Source organism: Rhopalosiphum padi, chromosome 3 (assembly GCF_020882245.1).
Source record: "Rhopalosiphum padi isolate XX-2018 chromosome 3, ASM2088224v1, whole genome shotgun sequence".
Lineage (NCBI taxonomy): Eukaryota > Metazoa > Arthropoda > Insecta > Hemiptera > Aphididae > Rhopalosiphum > Rhopalosiphum padi.
In genome coordinates this window covers 58,575,787-58,597,242 of record NC_083599.1, presented here as the reverse complement: position 1 = coordinate 58,597,242, position 21,456 = coordinate 58,575,787, and the positions used below count along the sequence as shown (strand labels likewise).

The following is a 21,456-nucleotide window of genomic DNA, read 5'->3' as shown; positions in this document are numbered from 1 at the left end:
CTTTTTTATTATATTAACAGATAGACAAAGATAAAGCAACATTATGTACATTAATTATTGATCTCTTCAAAACAATAACAAACCCAGTTATTTAAACAAAAATTATTTCAAGTTTAAAAAATAAACATTCGACGTCACAAGGTAACGATATGAAGTAAGAAGTTTAAATTTAGTCATAATATCGGACACTTTCAACAGAGGTACATATTAATAAAATCAATGTTCTCAATTTCATTTAAAATTTAATTTGTATTTGCAAAATCTTTAATAAATATTTACAATAAGTGTAAGTGTTATACGATATATTGTGAGTGAGTTAAAAGGCTTAGCAATTATCATTCGAGGCACTTTGGAAATTTAATTATTATTACTTAATTAACAACAATGTTCTATGTATATCACATTGCATTGCAAAAGTGTGAAATCACTGCCAAAGAACCGTCTTCTATCTTATTATTACCTATATTCATCTTATATTTATTTAGCTAAATAATATCATAACTTAACTTAGCAGATTAAAAATATGGTATAAAATTATTTTAATAACTTTTGTAGTATACTATTGTCTATTATATTGACTAATTATTTGACTAAGTACTAAAATTATATTTTTTTTTATTAAATAATATTATAACCATGTTTTTTTTTATTGTTTTAAACTATTATGTAGTTATGTATTAGTTTTATATTGTATGTTTCACGTGTTTTTAACTCAAAACGTACATATTATCCAATTAATGCTTAACACTTAAATAGTCAAACAATTTGTAACTGTAAATACTTCGAACTGTATATTATTATTTAAATTATTAAAACGATAATGTTATATTTATATTATAACTATCTTAAATTTTTAAGTGCATGATGAATTTGTACTCTATACTCGCAATGTCGCAACACTTAGTTTCGAGTTTTAATCACCTACTTATTATAGTTTATATTACTGATTATTATAATATTGTAATTATTATGCTTTGAAAAATAATTGTTTTGTTTCTTTAGAAGGAAAAAAATACATATAAAAAAAATATTTGAACATATATAAATATATAAATATAAATGTTTGATATACATTAAAAAAAATCTTAATTTAAAAATGAAATCATCTCCTCTATCATTTCGTCAATGGAATAAAATATTTCCAATTTATATAAAAACTATAAACTATCAAATTTGCTGAATACTAAAACACAACATTATATCATAGTCAATTATTTTTAAAACTGAGCTGATAGTTGTAAATTTTAATAATAAAAAAAATGTCGTGTTTTTTTGAATGTTTAATTTTTAATTTAATCTACCTACCTATACATATATTGGAATAAATAAAAATACTATTTGTTAAGCACGACTTTTAGTGTGTCTCATTGCGTTAATCAACAATGTGTATAAATAAAAATAATGAGAAATTTAATTCAGAAATCATAGGTGTCCAGTGAATCAGTTGTGGTTAACGCAAACGATAAGGTGCGAAGTAATTACAAATCGACTATAAGATTTACCAACGCGGTAACAAGCATTTAACCTTCGCAACTTCACTTCTATTTGACATAATTTGTGGTGGTCATGCAGTAATATTATAATGTAATAACGTGTATTCAGTATTTACAAAATATTTACTCAAGATGCTAAACAAACATTTAGTATACTTCAACATAATATAATATATATATGATTCATCATAGCTAGACTCGACAGAGACACGAATAAATAAGTAATAATTTTAATTTTTGTGAAAAACCACTGCAATATTAACGTATTGACACTAGCCACTTTTCTTTAGCTGTTTTAAAAACTTTAGTCGTTGTGTTATGTATCTTTTCAACTGTATAATATAGTGGGACGCGCGTGTAATACGATAGACGATGATAGTATTATACAATATTTATGATACTAAATCACGTTTAATTTACTGAAAACAAGAGCACATACACAGTATAGTTGTCTATAACGTTGTTAAAAAATCGGAGAAAATAGGTCATAGTACCCGATTGTCAGAACAACTCAAATTAAAAAAAAAAAAACTTTGGTAATACCGAACTGTATAATTGTATACATTCTACTATACATTAATGTTAATTCGAATTTTGCATAGTATAAGCTAAAGAGTAAAATGTATTTCAATCAAGTATATATTTATATATTATATCTATTGTATATAAAAAAATTCGTTTGTAACATTTTCCTTTTTTATAGAAATTGTGATTTAGTTTAGTTTTTACTTTTACAAAGTTCGTTCTTATATACGTAATTATTACTTAGTCGTATTATTGATATTATATTAATTAATTTTCCTCAACCATGATAAAATATATTGTTGTCATAAACTTTCTTTAATGTGGTATTTCGCGTGCGGCCATCATATAATTATAGATAGATTTTTCGTTTAAGTTCACCAAAAATAATTATCGTTACACCCATATGGTTATTAATAGGGCTCGGCTTTCAATGCATTTGCATATTTTTTTTTTCGGAATGTCTTACACGATGCTTTTCAAACTACAAATGTGTTTCAAGTACTCAGTGTTCTAACCGCAAATGTTTTTGAAGTATTTTTTGCATTTTAGCGGATTTGATAATTTAAAGCGCATTTTTTGACTTTTTAATGCATTTTTTTAGGACATTTTCAACCTATTTCTCGCATTGTGACCAAAAATTGACTTCATTGAAATATAAGTACTACATAGTATTATATAGTACTACGTAATAAAAATTATTTTCATTTTGAACTTAGCATCCGGTAATCAGGTTTTAAATTAGAGAAGACTATAGTTAGATGAAAACCTTTAATCTTAGGCCTTTTACCCGACGTGTCCTTACAACTGGGGTAATAATAAACGGATTTATATACTGAGGGCAGTTTTTGAAAAACGCACGTGCTCGCTACGCCGTGTACCTACTTTACATTTGAAATTTCAATGTGTATTATAGACCTATTACATACCATTATAACAGTTATTAATGTACAATATAGTACGTCGGATACATTGAATAATTATCAATAAAATTTGTTCGTGCACGCACACACGCTCAATGTATTCGACTTTAAATACAATAGTAGATATATGTAAAATATATTCAAAATAATTATACGTAGGCACACGACGAACCTATACACACACAGATGTAAAAAACAAGATTGCATTTTAATTGGCGAGCGATGACGTACTATAAGCTCACACTTATAATAATTATTATTAAATGATACACTCGCCGTCAGTCGTAAGTCGTTATAATATACGATATAGACGCGCGTTATCTCGCCGCAGTTATTTGTTCAATTATTCGCATGGTATGCTATAGAATTCGTAATATTTAAAATGATTAAATTCCACTCGGCTGTTAAACGCGTCCTGATATTGTTATCCAATAGCTCGTTGACGTTGCGTCATGCACTTATGCCCGTCGCCGGCGTTCGGTGCACGTGTAGACAACGTACATAATGTTATAATGCACCTAAAACATGCCGCTCATAATATTTTGGCCATAATCGTACTGGTCCAAGGCAAACAGTGAGTAGTACATCGCCAGTCGCCGTCGGTCACGAACGTAGTAATTTGGTGAACAGTCACTGCGCTATAGTGTACCAATACATGATATCAACATAAATATATATTATTATCATCACAAAAAGGCAAGTATAAATCATTTACAATAAATTAATTGGTTCAATTTCACTTGTAATATCAAAAAGACTAATAACATATAAAAAGATTTAAAATATATATTATTAATAAATCGATAAAAAATTTCATTCTAGTTAAAAAAAATTAAATTTCAATTTGTTGTTGTCATACTAGACAGTGGCGTGGCCCAAGACTACCCACATTTTTTGAATCAAAACCATCAAAGTTTTTTTTTTAAATATTAATACATATAGTCGTATATTATTATGTCTCGAAACTGGAACAATATAAGAAATAATTATAATATTATATATTTTATTGTATACCATTGTTTATCTTATTTGCTATAATTGAAAAGTTTGCTTTAATAAAGAAAAGAAAATTTCCTCTTTGAAAATATTTTATTTTAAATAGTTCTTCTCGTCATAAAAAAAACATGGTATTATATTAATACTAATTAATTATTATTGTATCTATACATTTTGAAAATCAATTTGATTTTGATTTTTTTATGAAATATATATATATATTTTTCAATTAAAAAATTAAGCATTCTCAACTATTGGCTTTTGAGTGAATCTGATTTATTTTTATTTATACATAGTGTTAGGTACAAAAATTATTACTTAAATGACAACATCTTACAAGATGTTACCAATATTAGATTCTTCTATAAATCGAAAGTGTATTACGAAATACATGTAGTTTTTTTTTGGAAAGAATAAGTTCAACATACTGCATTAGGTACTAATAGAAAAATAAATTTCTAATAGCAATAATATTAAATATTAAGATATCCTTAGAAAAATAGTTCAACGTACCATCTCCGACCATAATCATTTTTGTATTTAGATACGATGATTTATACTGTATTTAAATTTAATACATTCATTAAAATAACCTATACGATGACTACTCAACTTCTACTATACAGCAGTGTTTCCCAACCTTTTTATAATAGTGACTCACAAATTTACTGTTTGTTATGTAGGCGACCCTCACTAAAAAAAATTTGCCTAGGTTTTTTTATATGCTAACATCGAATTAGTTTACAAACGCCACGAGTCACGACCCATAGGTTGGAAAACATTTCTATACAGCAAAACTACTTTTCTGGTTTTTAAATATATTCTTGATTTATGTTTTTCATTTTATTCAAACATTAAGATCGATTTTATACCAACGGCAAACGTGGCAATGATTTCCACTTGCCCCTCCATCAACCAATCATAAATCCGATACTGCAGGATATGTATAAACATGATTTAAACTTGATCTATGATTTTTTTTTTTTATGAATTATAAAAAGCTTAGTTGTTGAAGTAAATTATTTACTAATTAAGTTATTAAGTTAATACACGTAATAAAATAAACGAACTAATTTAATTTAAAAATATATCTTTTTTACCTGTTATGATTCCTGCCTTTGATGATATAATATTATCAGATAACATAAATATTAATATATGAAACATATTTTGTATTATAATAGCAAAACATCCGCCGATTCCGGCCTAAAATGCCACCCTAACGCTAACTTTTTATAAATGATACCTAATTTTATTTTTTCACGCAGTTTTTTGTGCTTCGTTGATATACACGATTCTACGGTGCGCAATACGAAAATGTATCTCTTGGACGGTAGTTTTATCAGTGGGATTTTGCCGTATGCAGACTACGACAATGTCATGAAACATCCACTTTGGGGATCGAATTTACTGTTAACTAACGAAGAAGCTGTGGTTAATGGTCACAAAGATTATATAAAAGGTAAGGTTTGTTATTGTAAAAAAAAAATCCATACGATATAAACTGCAGTTCGGTGTTGTTTTTTTTTATTCGGAAATCGATTTCTGTGATTGCACAATGAACGCATACAGCCGGAGCGGAATTTCTAACCACTAACACATACCAGGCGAGTATCGAAGGTTTTCGGAAATACTTGGACTTAAACTTTGATCAGAGCTTTGAGTTAATTAAAAAATCTGTGGCGATTTGTCGACGAGCAATAATGGAAGAAAGTTCTGGTGAATATCATTATTTTTGTACCGATTGGTAATGACGTGACGAAAAAATCAATATTTTCATATTGATGTGATCGCGTTCAAATTGCACCGTAAGATTAATTAATTTCTTACAGGACGGACAGTGCGAATAATGGGATCAGTCGGCCCGTACGGCGCTTCACTGTGCGACGGTTCCGAGTACACGGGCAGTTATATCGACAAGATCGATTTAAAAGAACTGTACGATTGGCACAAACCTCGGATCCAAGCACTGGTGGAGGCTGGTGTCGATGTCGTACTTTTCGAAACGATTCCTTCGGTCGACGAGGCCGACATTTTACTAAACATATTGTCCGAGTTTCCAAATCAAAAAGCGTGCTTGTCGTTCTCCTGTAAGGTATGCAATTAGTTGTTTTTTTTTTTTGTGTTTTTTTATTAACATCACACTTGCGCGAAAATGACTTGTACTAAATCAGAACCATAAGTATTGTAACGAGTGGTTACTTGATTCAGAAATGAGTGTTACATTAAAAGGTTTTTTTGTTTTATTTATGAATATTGTTTTTGCACAGACATTATTTCGTATTATTTTTTCGTAGGACAGCGAACACTTAAGTCACGGAGAGACATTTGCAAGCGCCGTTGAAAAGTTCTGGTCGAATGATTCTCGAAAACAGTTGATTGCTATTGGCATGAACTGCCTGGACCCAACACTCATCACACCACTTTTGACGTCCGTAAAAACTGAGAACGTCGATTTCATTACCTATCCAAATGGAGGTGGCGTGTGGGATGCTGTTAAAAAATGGTGCGTGTGATTATTACTTTACTCTTCTTGTATTTTATTTATTCGTTTGACATATTGCGATAAATTTATTATATTCTCATAGTTGGGATAATACTCAAAAGTATCAAATTTCCATCGACGATCTGAACATATGGAGTAAAAAAGGTCTGAAAATAATTGGAGGTTGTTGTAACACCGATGCGACTGAAATATTGCGTTTTAGAAACTTGATTGACAACTTGTCTTCATAACAATAAATTTTATATTACTATTAATAATTTGGGATTTAAAATCAATTGTAAATTATTCGTTTAAATATTAAATTTATAATTTAACAATATTTGTTTAAAAATATTTATGAAAATAAAAAATGCGTATATTGGAATCAAGTATTATAACTAATTGTTGCATACCATAAATTTACCATCATTTTATAAATAAAATGAGACAATTCAAAATAAATTAAAACTTTTTTTTATTGATTTAATCTAATGTTGGGATTTTTATAAATTGTATATTATTTAAAGTCCTGATTATGTATAGGTAATTTAAATTTTTTTTTTTTTTATGTCTATGATTTGGACAAGATGGACAAAATAAAATACCTATTATCAAAAAGGAAATAAATGGTCCCAATTCATTATCCTGAAATCATAGAATTAGATTTTGAAAAAGGGTTTTTTTATTTGTTTGTAAAATATATCTATTTTATTTTAAATTAATACCTATATAATATTATTTTATTTTGTTACCAACAATTTTTTTTATTGGCTTTAAATTGAGTTAACTTAAGGTGTCTGTATTAATCAATGAAAATCATTGTATGTATTGTTTAAATTTATCTGACAGTAATGTTGTAATGATACCATCATTATGGTGGTCTGTTATTTTAAGCACTTTGATAAATTTCTTGCTATACTAAACAGCTATACGCTAGCTTAACTTTCAATCTAATCAAATTTAATGAGGATATTTTAATGATAGCCATTAGACTTATATATAATAAAAACAATAAGCATAATATGCCTAGATACGAACAATTTGAATGCCATTCCGACGGTTTTTAAAATATATAACTGCAAAAAACAAAATACTTAACTAAATATGCAAATTTGTCTAAAAAATTGGGTTTTTATTGCTACTAGTTTTCACTGAGTCCATTTTGATAGTTTTATGCACACGTATCCTATAATCACTATAATAATATCAGCTAATCCATTGTAGTAACTGATGACTATCGAATATTTTAAGAGTAAATTTGTGTTGTACATAAAATAAATAAAATACATAATATATAGGTATTGAAATACACAATATGTTTCACCATTTTTTTTTTTACAATAAGTACATTTATTCTGTAAAAATTGTACATTATATTTTGTCACTAGATTTATAGATATATAATAATAATAATAATAATAAATATTAATTTGATCCCGATAAAATTCAAATATACTAGAATATGTTGTATAGTTTATTTAATAATTAGTTACGATTACATAATATAATTCAACTAAATAGTTAGTACAACCAAATTGTGTTAGCTCTAATTTATTAATTGAATACGTTATCATTCATAGCTAAAAAATAACACATAATAAACAGGTAACAACTAATATTACAAGTGCGTTAAATATAATAGAATATATAGTTCCCTAAACATAATAATTTTAATTCAGGTATTAGAACATTGTGTTTACGACTGTACCTATACATGTTGTATGGACATGTATATGTACAAAACGGAGTTTCAGATTATATGGAGATTGATATAGAGTACCTATATAGACTCATCAATCATAACCCCTTTGATTTTTTTTTTATAAACTTTACATATTATGCAATATTACAATATACTTAGTCTTATAATATTATGTATTATGCGTGGTAGTTAATTAATAATATAATTCATAAATTTGTTACATACCAATAAAAATTTATTTTTTTATTTTTATTGTTTGGCACTAAAAAAAAAAACATTTACAATTTTAACATAGAATTAACGCTATTTATAATATTATTTCATAGAAGTAACATTACAATTTATAAATTGGAAAATATTATAGTTTCGCTTACCAAACTTAATATTATACAATATCTACTAAAATCGAAACATATTGCCAATGAGTTTCCTTATACATGATGTATACGTAGTTATAGACCCCTAATAGCTATGTAAAAACCTGTATCCAAATTATGCTAATGATAACCCAAAGCTCATTACTTGATTCTTATCACAGAACTGAGTATAATAAGAAATAACTAAATTAAATTTATTATTAGGTAGGTATGTAGAATTTTGGTCATAATAAAGGCCTGGACGGCTACCTATTTTAAAATTGACTATTCTTTGCTACGTATTAAGATAATAATGTAATAAATTATTAGTAATAGGCACTAAAAATGTTCGTATTCGAGTATTAAACCTAACTTATCTATAATATATTAGTGCTATTTTATTTAATTGATTAGTGACGATTAACCGTGTACTTTATAAATATTCACAGACAATGTTTATTCGCATTGTCCTTTGGAAATGTTCCTTTTCACAACGTGGCGGTGTACTTGTGCGGGTATGCGCCTATACGTATCTCATCGAATCATTAGAATAATAGGTAATAAATATAATGTAATCGCACAAATGTTTTCATAACCCTCGAGCATGCGCACGGTGCACACGTGCAGTTAATGTAGATATATATTTTTTAATAACAAATAGAAACCCATAAGTTTTTTTCATCACATGATATAATAAAGAGCGTTGAACCAAATGTTCAGCGGTCGACAGCCGTAAGTAAATTGGAAATAACAAACTCCGTGACAGTTCAAAAAGCTGTGCGACGACCAGCCGATATCATAGGCGAACGCAAATGGTATAAAAAAATAAGTACGACAATCTGAGCGCAATATAAATATATATATATATATATAACTTATTTCAATCGGAATCAATATCGTTATGGCCGGAATTCAACACTATAAAATACGTGACGATTTTATTAAATAATTTATTATGAATCACAGGTTTAATTTAAAAATGAAAAAAAACAATTGTAACGACTCTACACACTCGCAAACTACGTTAGTTTAGATCGGAGTAGTATAACGACGTTCCATAAAACAATATCGTAATTATTTAACTCTCGAATCATGTACAAGAGACCAGGGCTTGACACCATATTTTGTAACAATATTATATCAATATTGCCAATTTTTGACGAGTTCGGTTTTTTTGAAGCTTTTCAATATCAGTTTCAAGCCCTATAATTATCCGTTTACCTAACTATACTTATAATAGTTAACGAATGACTATATCTATGTTATAACATTTTTTTTTATTATTATTATTTTTTTTTTTTTTTTGACGGGGGGGAAATCATTCTGGTAGATCAATTTTTTATGAGATCGGTCCAACTTCCAAATGGAATTTAATTGATATTATGCGATTATTTATCATATTTATTAGTTTTTTTTTTTAATTTATTAAATAATATAGATATATAGGCCTAGTATTTACCTAGTTAAATTTAAATTATTAATATAATATACATAAGTTTTATATAAACTACCTATTATTGTATAATCTTTACTTTCATAAAGTAATAGATAATTATTTATTACTGATGACTGTTAAAAATTATCAAAATTTATATTGTTTATGATACATTTTTAACAAACAGGAGGAACTTACCCCCTACAATACGTAAATATAAATATAAGAAAATTACAATTAGGACAATAAACGATATTTTTTTTTAAGGTTACAATTTTATCCTTTACAAAAATATGAAAAAACACTACTAATATTATACCGTAATATATAACCAAAATTAAATAATATTCTTTCTTAACACTATGCCCCCAAAGATATTCTTTGACCTTTGTGACTATGAATTATGATACGATGTATAATAATATAGTTTAATACGTAACAGTATAAAATAATAATTGTTTATCGTCATACGCTGTTACCTACACAGTCATGGCTAAAGAGTATCCTGCGAGCTGCGATACACTTCACTTTTTAAATTTTAGATGAGACTGAAAAAGTTAAAAAGTAAAATGTGACTTTTGTAAAAACTTGTTCATTTTCCGTACTATATAAAATGTTATAATATTATTTTAAACTTAACCACCAATGCTTGGGCGTATTTAAATCATAGACTTATACTTAATATGTATATGCATAGATAATATAGAAAAAGATAATGAAATCGGCTACGTTTTTTTAATTGAATATTCTAAGTAGTCGAGGTGAATTATCATAGTGTAGTTTCGTACGGTAATCGCTTCCTCAGTTAGCAACCATACCGATTGCAGGCCTCACGAATATTTAGTTTTGGCAAGTATTTTACTATAATATGATAATCAGTATAAGTCTACGACTATTTTATATATTATACAAACAGGCACATTTGGAATATAATAAAATCACCGTCGCGGTCGTCACCGCAGTTGTAAAAAGTGTTCGTCGTCGGTGACTCAGAGTAGCGTGTCCTCGTGTTCGTACGTGACGATCGTCTGCTGACTGCCGACGTCGTCGTTGCCACTCATCTCTCGGTCGCTGCATCCCGCAGCGGTCGCCACTGAGCCAGGGCTGTCAGCCGGCATTATGGTAGAGCAGCTGGCGGTTAGACAGTTGTGGTGGTGGTGCAAGTGGACCGGCGATGACGACCGCTCGTCGGAGCTGCCCATCGGCATCATCAGCAGGCTGCAGTTCTCGCGATAACCCGACGTGCTGGACGTCCGCGACGGCGCGCTGTGGCTATCCTCCTCCCATATCATATCGGGTTTGGGTATCGAAGTCCGGCCTTCGTCCATGGGCATCGTTCTCGTGCTCAGGCACTCACATATGCAGTTGCTGGGCATTATCTGCACCTTTTCCATGTCGTCGTAAGTCTGCTGTTGCTGCGACTTGACGCCCTGCTGGATCACCTGTGGGTTTGTCGGGTAATTGAGTCGTGGCAAAGAAAAATACGCTCGAGAAAATTAGACCAAAAATATAGTGTCCCAGAACGATTTTACGATAACAATATCATAATCTGTATACTGCTGTATATTATATATTCATATACTCGTCATAATATGGAAGTTGCGTGTTTGGTGAGGATGGCGATCGACAGTCCCGTTGGGCCTAAATTATTCTTTATTACTATGTACAATAGTTTCTATAATAATACAATACTTAATGTAAAATTAGCTTTGAAGAAACTTAAAATTGATATTGCTGTGAAAAAATCAAGAAATTTTAAAAAATGAGGCATTGTTTGGAAAATTTTCGTATGAATAATCCTATTAAAAAATGATATCCTCCCTTTGGACGAGCTTCAAATATTCCACAGTCATATTATTATGGTTACATTTTTGTAATTCAGTACATCTGGTATCTGGTATTATTCGTGTTGCTATATAAACTGATAATATTTTGATTTAAGTTTTATTTTTATTATATGGAAATAAATATATTTTGAAGGATTTCCTTTCACATTCCTATAACTAGTTTAACATTGGTAATTGGTATACAAGTGTATTCAAAATTAATAGTGTTATATCATTCAGTAATTTTTGATTATACTGGTGTTACACGTAGTAAAATATTTTCAAATGTATTTATCGAAATAGGATACGGTTTATTTGGAAACAATGAAAATACCTATGCAAAATGTATACAAAATATTAATTATAAAAACGCTATCGTAAAGTAGAAGTCCATTTTGACATGTGATTTAAAAGTCGGCGAATTAAGATTGCTGATAAGTAAATAGAATAAGTACTGGTATGAAGTATTAAAAAACATAAAATGATAAAACGTTTTGATTACCTCCATACGACGACTTTGACGAAATCTAAAAATTTTTCGACTCTGTGCTCTTGAACGTTGTAAACGGGGTTCGTTGTGTTTGATATCGGTTTGGTCTCCATCTGTATTTTTATAATCTATAATTGAGTCGAAAATACAATTTATGAATATAAACAGTTATTTAGATTTAGTTATTATACCAGTAAGTAATTTAAAATTTTAAATAAGCCCAGATAATAGAGGTAATATAGCGAATTGTTTACAATTTACCATAAATAATACTACTATCTATTTTAATAGATATAATCTACAATATTTTGCACATGTGTTTCGATGTGTACAAATAGATGTATTTTAGTGTTGATTAATGATTATGATATATACTCGCGATTTACTAATTAATAACACTATAACAATAATTAATTATAATGAAATGGAAATATTATATCAAACACTAGAAATGTAAAACTTATCACAAAATTATATTTTTTTTATTAAGGTACTTTTGTGCTATTAAATTTAAGACATACGTGAGGACTGTGGTGCATTAACTCAATTTTTAATTTTAATATCGAGAAATCATCATTTGATTGGGTTTACAGTTTCAAGCATTTAAGATTAATTTTGTAGTGAGAACCTCGAAAGTTGTAAGTGCACTGGTCTATGAAAAACTGTTGGTCGCAGCTGAACATATTTATTTAAACCACACTAAGAGTATAGAATATTATGATTATGTTCTTAAAAGATCACCTCTTTGCATACTTCCCAAATTCTTGATGGAACTTTCTTGGCTACTCAAGTTACTGCGTACACTAGATATTGATTCTCTGTGTGTATTTATGGTACATACACTGTACGAGGGGTTTGAGTTTCCGGGCAGCAAATTTATAATAGATGGTCGGTGTTGAGTTTCACACGAATTTCGCAAACCATTATTAGATCTGGTTCGTTGCTCATCTAAATATACAAATAAAACAAATAACTTAAATATATAATAGAATTATAATTTAACAAACGTTATGGTGATAAAATTATCATAAAATGATTATTGACATTTTATTAAGATTTACTTTTTTGTATTCGAAAACACCAAAATCAAGCACAGTAATTAAGATATAAATTAAAAATGACAATCGTACCTAATCGATCATCTAATTCTTGTTTGAGCTCAGTCATTTCATTCATTAATTCAACAAGAAGAGAACTTCTACATAACGGTGTAATGGCAGTATACTCTGTAAGTTTTTCTTTAAGCAAATTGTGTGATGTTGTTTCTTGTTCGGTCGCGTTTATTAATCCCAACTAAAAATTAAGTTAGTTAAACGGTGAGTTTTGTTAAGACTAACATGAATATAACTTACTCTTTGCAAAATGAAAGGCTGAAGAAGAATAAAGAGAGGTGATCGGTTAACAATGATAAACTCAATAAAAGACCAAATGGATGCTCTGGCGTCTTGCACGTTCATAAGTTCCTTCACAGTATGCGCTATACGTTGATATTGCAAAGCCAACTCACATTCGAAACACACGAGCATTATTTTCAGAGCTACAAAATACAAGTAAAAGTTAATTAATATAGTTATACTTCAATTAGCCGTGTTGTTTTTATGATTATTACCTAAAAATAAAACTTTGAAAAATGATTTAGAAACTGTTGGAGCTGGTTTTGAATCTCTGTTGAATGTATACGAGTTTGTCCGCAAATCAGACGTTTGTTTTACGTTTGTAAGCTGCACAAATGTCAGACACGTTGTTTTTACAGGTGGGCTCATTGAATTTAAGACGACCGAGAGCATAAATTTGATATCACATGGTCTCATACAATGCATATCTAAAAAAGTTTTACAAATATATTAAATTAACGCATGCTAAATTTAAAGAAAAAAAAAATGCAATATTTATAGGTACCTAAAAAAAAGATACATTTAAGATGTATTCGTTATATTCGTTATTTACAATTAAAACTATACAACATAAAATATATCAATCTTAATATTATTTTAAAATCCTTGTTTTGTATTATTTAAAAATAGTAAACAGTATTTTTGTTCTAGTTTTTGACGTTTTTAAGTGACATTGTAATAATTTTCTCCTAGAAACGGTGAAGATGAATATTTTTTGTGACAAGATAATTGTAAAAAATCTTCAGTAATTAAACACTATTTACGAAATAGATAATCAATGGTATAATGCAAACTATTGTCAGAAGTAAAATAATCATTTAGAATCAAAAAGTGAGGTCTACTATTACAATAATTACCTATAAAAATAATAATATTACAAAAATGTTCATTTTATACAATAAAGAGAAAAGAAAAACATATATTTTAGTAGCATCATAAATAGGACACCAACCCAGTATAAAATGGATAACTTATAAATAATTTGTATTATAACTGATTAAGTATATTTTTTTACAGTATTTATTTTTTAACATGTTTTACCTATCATTGTAATATATAAAACCATAACTGCAAGTAAAAACAAAATATTTAAATTAATTAATTTATTGGTTACATTATAGTTTATACTGACAAATATACTGTCAAATTGTTTTTAGGCATAAAACACATAAAAAAAATTAGACTTAAGAATAATAATCAAACGCGAATCAAGAACTATAATGTATTTAAAAATATATTTTTTGAATGATGTAATTTACCTTTCTTTCCTATACCTACTCTGAAACAGAGTGGTAAAAATAGATTCATTAGAAAGCTTTCGGTTTTAACTTGCGATGACATTATGTTCATCATTCCTCCAACTGATTGTTCCAGTGTATAATTATCCTAGTAACAGAATAAAATATAATGTGTAATATTTTTCACAACCTTTAACAATAATAATGTTTTAATATTGATACAATATATTATTATTATAATTATTTAGTTATTTATATTTTTGACTTAACGAATAAGTTAATAATACTATGTTTATGCTTGTGATCTTTAAAGTGCTATAGTAAATATTTATTTTTAAGATGATAAGATTAACTTTTTTATATTTATATATACTATAGTCCACTGAAATGATTTTAAATGACAAGCAAAGTTATCTGTTTTAAAATCTGATTTAGTTATTTTTTTAACATTTATTAATTTAAATGGACGTCATAAACTTCCACATTTTATTATTTTTTTTTTTATAGCACTTATAAAATTATGCTATTTCATGTTATATAATAATTTAGATAAATCTGATTACGATCAAAATTATTTTGTCCCCTAACAAGAATTTACATTTTATTTCTGATTAAGATACATATACAGAATTTAATTTTATACTTCGTGATTAAAATCATTTAGCTATAGCCTATAATTGTATGCAGGAATAGTACTTTATAGTTTCCTAAATATTTCTACTAATTTACCCCTATTGCCAAAATATGTAATGCCAATAGACGTATGACAATGGCACAAAAATGCGGAGGAGGTGTTTCCACTGGTATAATAGATTGTTGGAAATTATCAACTGCCGCAGTAGCCGTAGTCCCTGAATCGCCAACTATGATACCCTACATATAACAAATAACAGTTAAATTAAACTAAATGTAAAATATCTTCCATTAAAAAAACTAAAAAATAGTAGTATTACTTACTTGGCAAGTGGAAATTAAAGCTTTGAAATGTGGAATATGTACGATAAATGGATGTTCCGACAGTATTTCATAAACACCTTTTATTAATTCCCCTGCAGCATACCAATCAGTGTATCTCTAAATCATAAGAAACGTCGTTTAGACATTTCCATTCTAATATAATTTAGTTAAAATATATTTTATAAAATCGACATTTTGAACTATATCGTCTATATTAATACATAATAATATATAATATACTATAATTTTTACTCTACTTACTCTGATAGATGGCTTTTTGTAAATTTTATTAAATGTTTTATCAAGTCTCCTAAGAATTCCTAAGAGAGTTGGACGTAAAGCTTCGGCTGCCCAATCAACTATTGGCAAAATATTTGTCATGTACTTAAGTAGTCCTTTACACGACATAGTTTCTGGGTCATAAGGCGATACTTTCAATAAGCTATGAGCCACTTCACCTAACCTCTATAAAAGTATTTAATAATAAGTAAACAAGAGACAAATTACACTTTAAGTATAAAAACTAACGATTTGCATTCGTGTGTCTAAAATCTCAAAAGGTTTCCCTTCTTGAGGATACTTTCGACTTAATTCAGTAAGTCTGGCATGGCATATAACCACAAAATCTGTGACAACTGACAACAAGACATCTCTAGTTCGACGAAATTCGTTTCTTAAAGCCTAAAAAAAGTAAGTTTGTAATAATATAAATGAAATAGATATAAATAATATAATAATCTTACCGCATATTTTTCCTCAACTTGCATCTCGAATTCCAAAAACTCTCTATCGAATGGAGATTTATGAATTTTACGCTCACTAAACATTTTTGAATTCGATTCCAGATCTTTTGTTTCACCACCAGTTGGAGAACATAGTCCTTTACTACAATTTCTTTGACTAGAATCTTTTGGTTCCTGGCTAGTTTTTTGTGGACCGTTGTAATGTCTAGTATACAAATTTGAAATAGTTTTGATAAACAAAAGTTATTGTTGTATATAAACCTAAAATGCATACTTTGATAGTGCTTCACTGTTATTAATTAATGTTTTTATAGAAATTATTAATTGATTGATTACGTCTCTTTCGATATCTCGGTACATTGGTTGCTGAATGTGTTTCAAATAACATGGTAAAATGGCTTCCAAAATAAGCTACAAAAATAAAAATTGTATAATTTACAATCTATATAATAGTTAGTGTTGTAAATTATTAATTCATAATATACAATGATGGTAAAATATTGAAAACATTACTCAAAGAGGTTATGTACAATTTAAAAGAAAATACATCATTATAATAAAAACATGAGTTTTAAGTAAAAAATTGTGTCTTCTGAGAATTTTTACTAGAAAAATGTTGTAACACCTTTGTACGCCATTTATAATAATTCGTTTTGAATTAAGAACTATTATCCATGTTCAAAAATACTCACGAGCATTTGATATGAGCGTAGCGTTTCAGGTGAAAATGCTATAACCATTACGCATAAAGATATACAATCCTGTATTGTGATAGTATCATCTTCGTCTTGATAACAAAAGTCAACCGCTTGTAACGGCTTTTCTTCTTTTATCAATTCACTAATATGAATAGGATCGGGAGATGCAGTTTCCAAGCTCAATATCAATTTGAAAAAGTAATTAGCTTCAACCTAAACAATTCAAATTTATCAGAAAAACATAAGGAAAAATGAGTTAAATATTTAATAGGTACTGAATACTTATCGTATTATAATCTCTAAGGTAGGTACTATTTAAATAAAATCGTTGTTATATATGATTTTTTAGATATAGCCATATATTGGGTAAACACCTTTACAATATGTTTCCGAAGAATCAAGTGTATACCCAAAACATGGATACATCCAAAAACCAAATGACTGGCCATACATATAATTAAATTCTAAAAATAAAAGATTTTTTTTTTATACAGTTTTTGTACAAAATATTAAAATATAAACTATGCGTAATACAAAATCATACTGTCAAATTTTAATTATAATATGAACTATAAATCACATACGCGACTTGAATCCTCAACATTTGTTGCATCGTCTAAGTCTAGTATACTAGATGCACTGCCAAACATTTGTAATATGAATGGTTTACGATTCATCAAGTAAAACTGCTTAATAGTATATTCAATTGATCGAGTAACAATTTTATTTGTATGGTGACTTGCGTATAGTTGGAGTAGTGTGGGAATAATCAATAGATACCTGTGAGTATAAATAATAATTAAATACCAATAAACTAAATATGCATTTTGATTATTTACCCGTTGCTTGAAAATATATTTTTGAAGTTGCGAGCGGCGTTTATATACGTAGCCATTACATAACGTAATACGCAAGAATCTTCGCTGTGCAATGTAACCGCTCCGTTCAATACGTTCAAAAACAAGTGGATATCACCCGAATAAGCAAAGTTTCCAGCCATTGCTTCAAACATCCGGGCAAGTAATCGAACCCAAATAAACTTGTGTAATAAATCCAATCCTAATAATTCCTGTAAGAACGGATGAAACACAATATTGATCGAACGTCTTTAAAGAAAATTTTTATCATTCGCGTGACAAGCATATTTCAAACCCAAAGCAAATTAAACAATGGCCCATTCACTACCCCTCAAAAACATAATGTATAATTTAAAACTGAATGTTAATTTAAAATGTTTATTATAAGACAAAGGTCAACGACATTTTAATAAAAAAAAAGTACCTAAGCAAGCAAGTAAGTACCTCTTTGGTTGTAAAATAGGTATCGATTATAGGCGTGTTAAATTTGAATTCAATGAAATATCGTTGTATACTAAAAACGATTTTGAGCGGGAACTTTCTATCAACCTATATCACTAAGTATATTTCATAATATGTTTTTTATATAGCTATTTGATATAGTAATTTGTTTTACTTTTAATAGGGGTAAGTTGATTACATTTTTTCCAAAAATACCTAATTTATTTATTATTTTATATAATAATATTATATTATCAGTATTTAATTATTTTAATAATATAATATAGGCATGTTTATCAAATTATCAACTTAAATAACTCGAAAAAATCATTAATAAATGTCGTAATTAATAACATATTTCTGTAAGCACTGTAAAACCGTACAAATTAGACTCATAGTATTAATAGATAATATCCATGGTAGTAATGATATTTACCTTTCCCATGTTACCACCTTGGTATAAATCGAGATCTGCGTCTAATGCTTTTCTAGGAAATGAAGGAAGTTTAATTAATTCCTCGTGTAAAAATACCACTCTTTGTACGACCTTAAAAAATAAAATTCAAAATAAACTAAATTATTCGATTATATGAATTATTGCATGCTTTATAATAATATATAATGTATTAATTAATAAAGTTAACACTACAATGCAAGGTTTTTTTCTCTATTTTTTTTAAATTTTATTTCGAAACAACTTAACATTACAAATAAGTAAAATTAGTCCCTATCAGAAACTAAATAAACATTATTATAATAATAACAAACCGTAAAATTTAATTTAATTTTTAAGAATTTATAATAGATATTCTGTTTAGTACCTATATGAAAATACATATAATAACTCGGTAAAAAAAAATATTTTCTAATTTAAGTAAAATAATAATTGGTGTTTTTAATTTAATATAATATATATTTGAATACAAACATTGAGCTTTTCGATTAACGCTAGTGCTATTTTTAAGATAATCAATAAAAATTACAGTTTAAAGATTTTAAAGATATTATTAGTAACATATATTAATGGATGTTACTATATTAATCTGAAAAAAATCATTGGTTTTACAATAATATAATTTTTATTTTATATTTTCCTATAAACATATTAAGCTAGAAACAATGTCACAATGTCAAACAAATTTTAATGAAAAACCAGAATTTATAACGTTCAATATTGTTGTGATATTATGAGTTAGTTATTATTAGTTATTTTTACTAAATAGTAAAATATATAACTCACCATATCAACATTTTTTAAAATCGCCCAAGTGAGAAGTACTTTTCCTATTTCAATAAATTTGTGTATAAGCTCCTGACTTTGTAACTGATTGAAGGCTTCAGTAAGATCCATTTGGATTAATTCTAGCTGAGGATATTGTGATCTCTTGAAAAAATAATAATCCCTTACATAAGAAGTAGGATTATGAATTTGACCTAAAAATGTAAATATTAATTTTACATTACTATAACATATCATTTTTTTTTTTTTATAACAATAACCATGTTAAAATATAATCAAAACTATAAGTATTAAATATTTTAGATATTTAAATTGTACTCACGTGTTTTAATATTAACAAGGAAAAACTCTCTGTGTCGTTCTTCGGGTATACCGAAAAAATCTAAGGATTCTTTTAAAATTTGGAAAAATTGTGTATCTTCTTGCACAGGAAATTGTGATGGTATACCTCCAGACATTTGTTCTGTAAAATTTGTATATTTTTGAAATCTTTTTAGCATACTAAACTTATACTCAAAACAAGGGAATAAGTATATTATTGGAATAAGAACCAACTGGGATAAATTATCAATCTCACAACTACAGTCACCTTACCACGATAACTAGTTAGTTTATATTTAATTCATTGCTCTATTATCTATGAGTGTACTATAGTGATCGAGTGCACACTAATTTAAATTAAATTATATTTACCTTGAGGACCGTGCACTACAACTTTCTTTGTAGAAGGAACATTAGCTGTAAGTAATATTGAACCATCACATTGTTCTTTTCGTAGTATTTGTTTTAAGTCTTTGAACATTATACCATGCACACTATGGACAACCTAACATATTCAAATTTTATTAAACGAACTAAGAATAAAAAGTAAAGTCAATTATATTGTATTACCATCCATAAAATAGATAAAGCCGAACCAATCATAATTTGGCCTTCTTCATGTGGTGATCTCACATAAAACATAACATACCCAATTATATAATTATACAAAATAAACGCAGCTTGGTGGGGTAGTTTTGGTACAAATCGTATTAAATGACGTAACAACTTAAACATTTTTTCTTGATTGTCCCTGGTTAGTCTTTCCAACACGAAACGTAAAAATAGATTACAGTCTTCAACCAGACAGTCCCATATGACCTATACAATTGTATACGATTTTAACATTTTATAATCTTTATTTGTTGTTTATACATTTTGTTCATATTGCACTTGAATAGTTTATACCTGATAAGCTGTTTCACAAACTGAATTACCATCTGCTGTAACGGCGGGATCATTTAATAACGTTATGATATCGATAACTGCAGAACAAAGAGCAGATGGAAATAACACAGTTACAGATTGAACTAAATGATGTGCCACAACACGTAATTGGTTTTCATGTTCATCGACTTCGACGCCTAAACACAGTATTAAGTAAATTAAATTAATAAACATAAATTATCAATGATTAACCTTCTTCATATTCTGGGTCAGATAAACCATGGTGCATGCTTGACTCGTGTGCCGCTTGACTGTTAATAGGAATGGCTGTGATGAGAAAACTTTCTCGTTCGTTTCTTCTTTGATCTTCCTTAGCTTCTAAAGCCAATTTAATAAGTTCTGTTTGCTGTTTTTTACGTGTTTTAGTCGCTGTTACTAATGATCGCTATAAATT

At 28.0% G+C, this 21,456-nt stretch overlaps 2 protein-coding genes across 3 annotated transcripts in view; one reads left to right on the top strand and one right to left on the bottom strand.

Annotated features, from left to right (window-relative positions):
- Positions 1 to 3,310: 3,310 nt before the first annotated feature.
- On the top strand, positions 3,311 to 6,804 carry LOC132927586 (homocysteine S-methyltransferase-like). The gene is made up of 6 exons (XM_060992141.1): positions 3,311 to 3,634; positions 5,203 to 5,396; positions 5,507 to 5,653; positions 5,767 to 6,029; positions 6,232 to 6,440; positions 6,523 to 6,804. Exons 2-6 carry the CDS (start codon positions 5,252 to 5,254, stop codon positions 6,668 to 6,670), a joined length of 912 nt encoding a protein of 303 aa, XP_060848124.1. The 5' UTR covers positions 3,311 to 3,634; positions 5,203 to 5,251; the 3' UTR covers positions 6,671 to 6,804.
- A 1,068-nt stretch (positions 6,805 to 7,872) lies between these two features.
- LOC132927585 (protein unc-80 homolog) overlaps positions 7,873 to 21,456 on the bottom strand; it is a 41,856-nt gene continuing 28,272 nt past the window's right edge. For both annotated transcript variants that reach the window (XM_060992139.1, XM_060992140.1), the window contains 23 exons: positions 21,255 to 21,447; positions 21,024 to 21,199; positions 20,688 to 20,936; positions 20,490 to 20,622; positions 20,119 to 20,259; positions 19,797 to 19,990; positions 18,993 to 19,103; positions 18,098 to 18,327; positions 17,843 to 18,038; positions 17,253 to 17,471; positions 16,835 to 16,971; positions 16,561 to 16,765; positions 16,346 to 16,498; positions 16,079 to 16,282; positions 15,818 to 15,934; positions 15,590 to 15,733; positions 14,882 to 15,008; positions 13,838 to 14,050; positions 13,581 to 13,765; positions 13,359 to 13,521; positions 12,970 to 13,176; positions 12,241 to 12,356; positions 7,873 to 11,354 (listed from right to left, as the gene is read on the bottom strand). In XM_060992139.1, the coding sequence (XP_060848122.1) occupies positions 10,902 to 11,354; positions 12,241 to 12,356; positions 12,970 to 13,176; positions 13,359 to 13,521; positions 13,581 to 13,765; positions 13,838 to 14,050; positions 14,882 to 15,008; positions 15,590 to 15,733; positions 15,818 to 15,934; positions 16,079 to 16,282; positions 16,346 to 16,498; positions 16,561 to 16,765; positions 16,835 to 16,971; positions 17,253 to 17,471; positions 17,843 to 18,038; positions 18,098 to 18,327; positions 18,993 to 19,103; positions 19,797 to 19,990; positions 20,119 to 20,259; positions 20,490 to 20,622; positions 20,688 to 20,936; positions 21,024 to 21,199; positions 21,255 to 21,447 (4,266 nt within the window). In that variant the 3' untranslated portion in view covers positions 7,873 to 10,901. The remainder of the gene's footprint in view (positions 11,355 to 12,240; positions 12,357 to 12,969; positions 13,177 to 13,358; positions 13,522 to 13,580; positions 13,766 to 13,837; positions 14,051 to 14,881; positions 15,009 to 15,589; positions 15,734 to 15,817; positions 15,935 to 16,078; positions 16,283 to 16,345; positions 16,499 to 16,560; positions 16,766 to 16,834; positions 16,972 to 17,252; positions 17,472 to 17,842; positions 18,039 to 18,097; positions 18,328 to 18,992; positions 19,104 to 19,796; positions 19,991 to 20,118; positions 20,260 to 20,489; positions 20,623 to 20,687; positions 20,937 to 21,023; positions 21,200 to 21,254; positions 21,448 to 21,456) is intronic.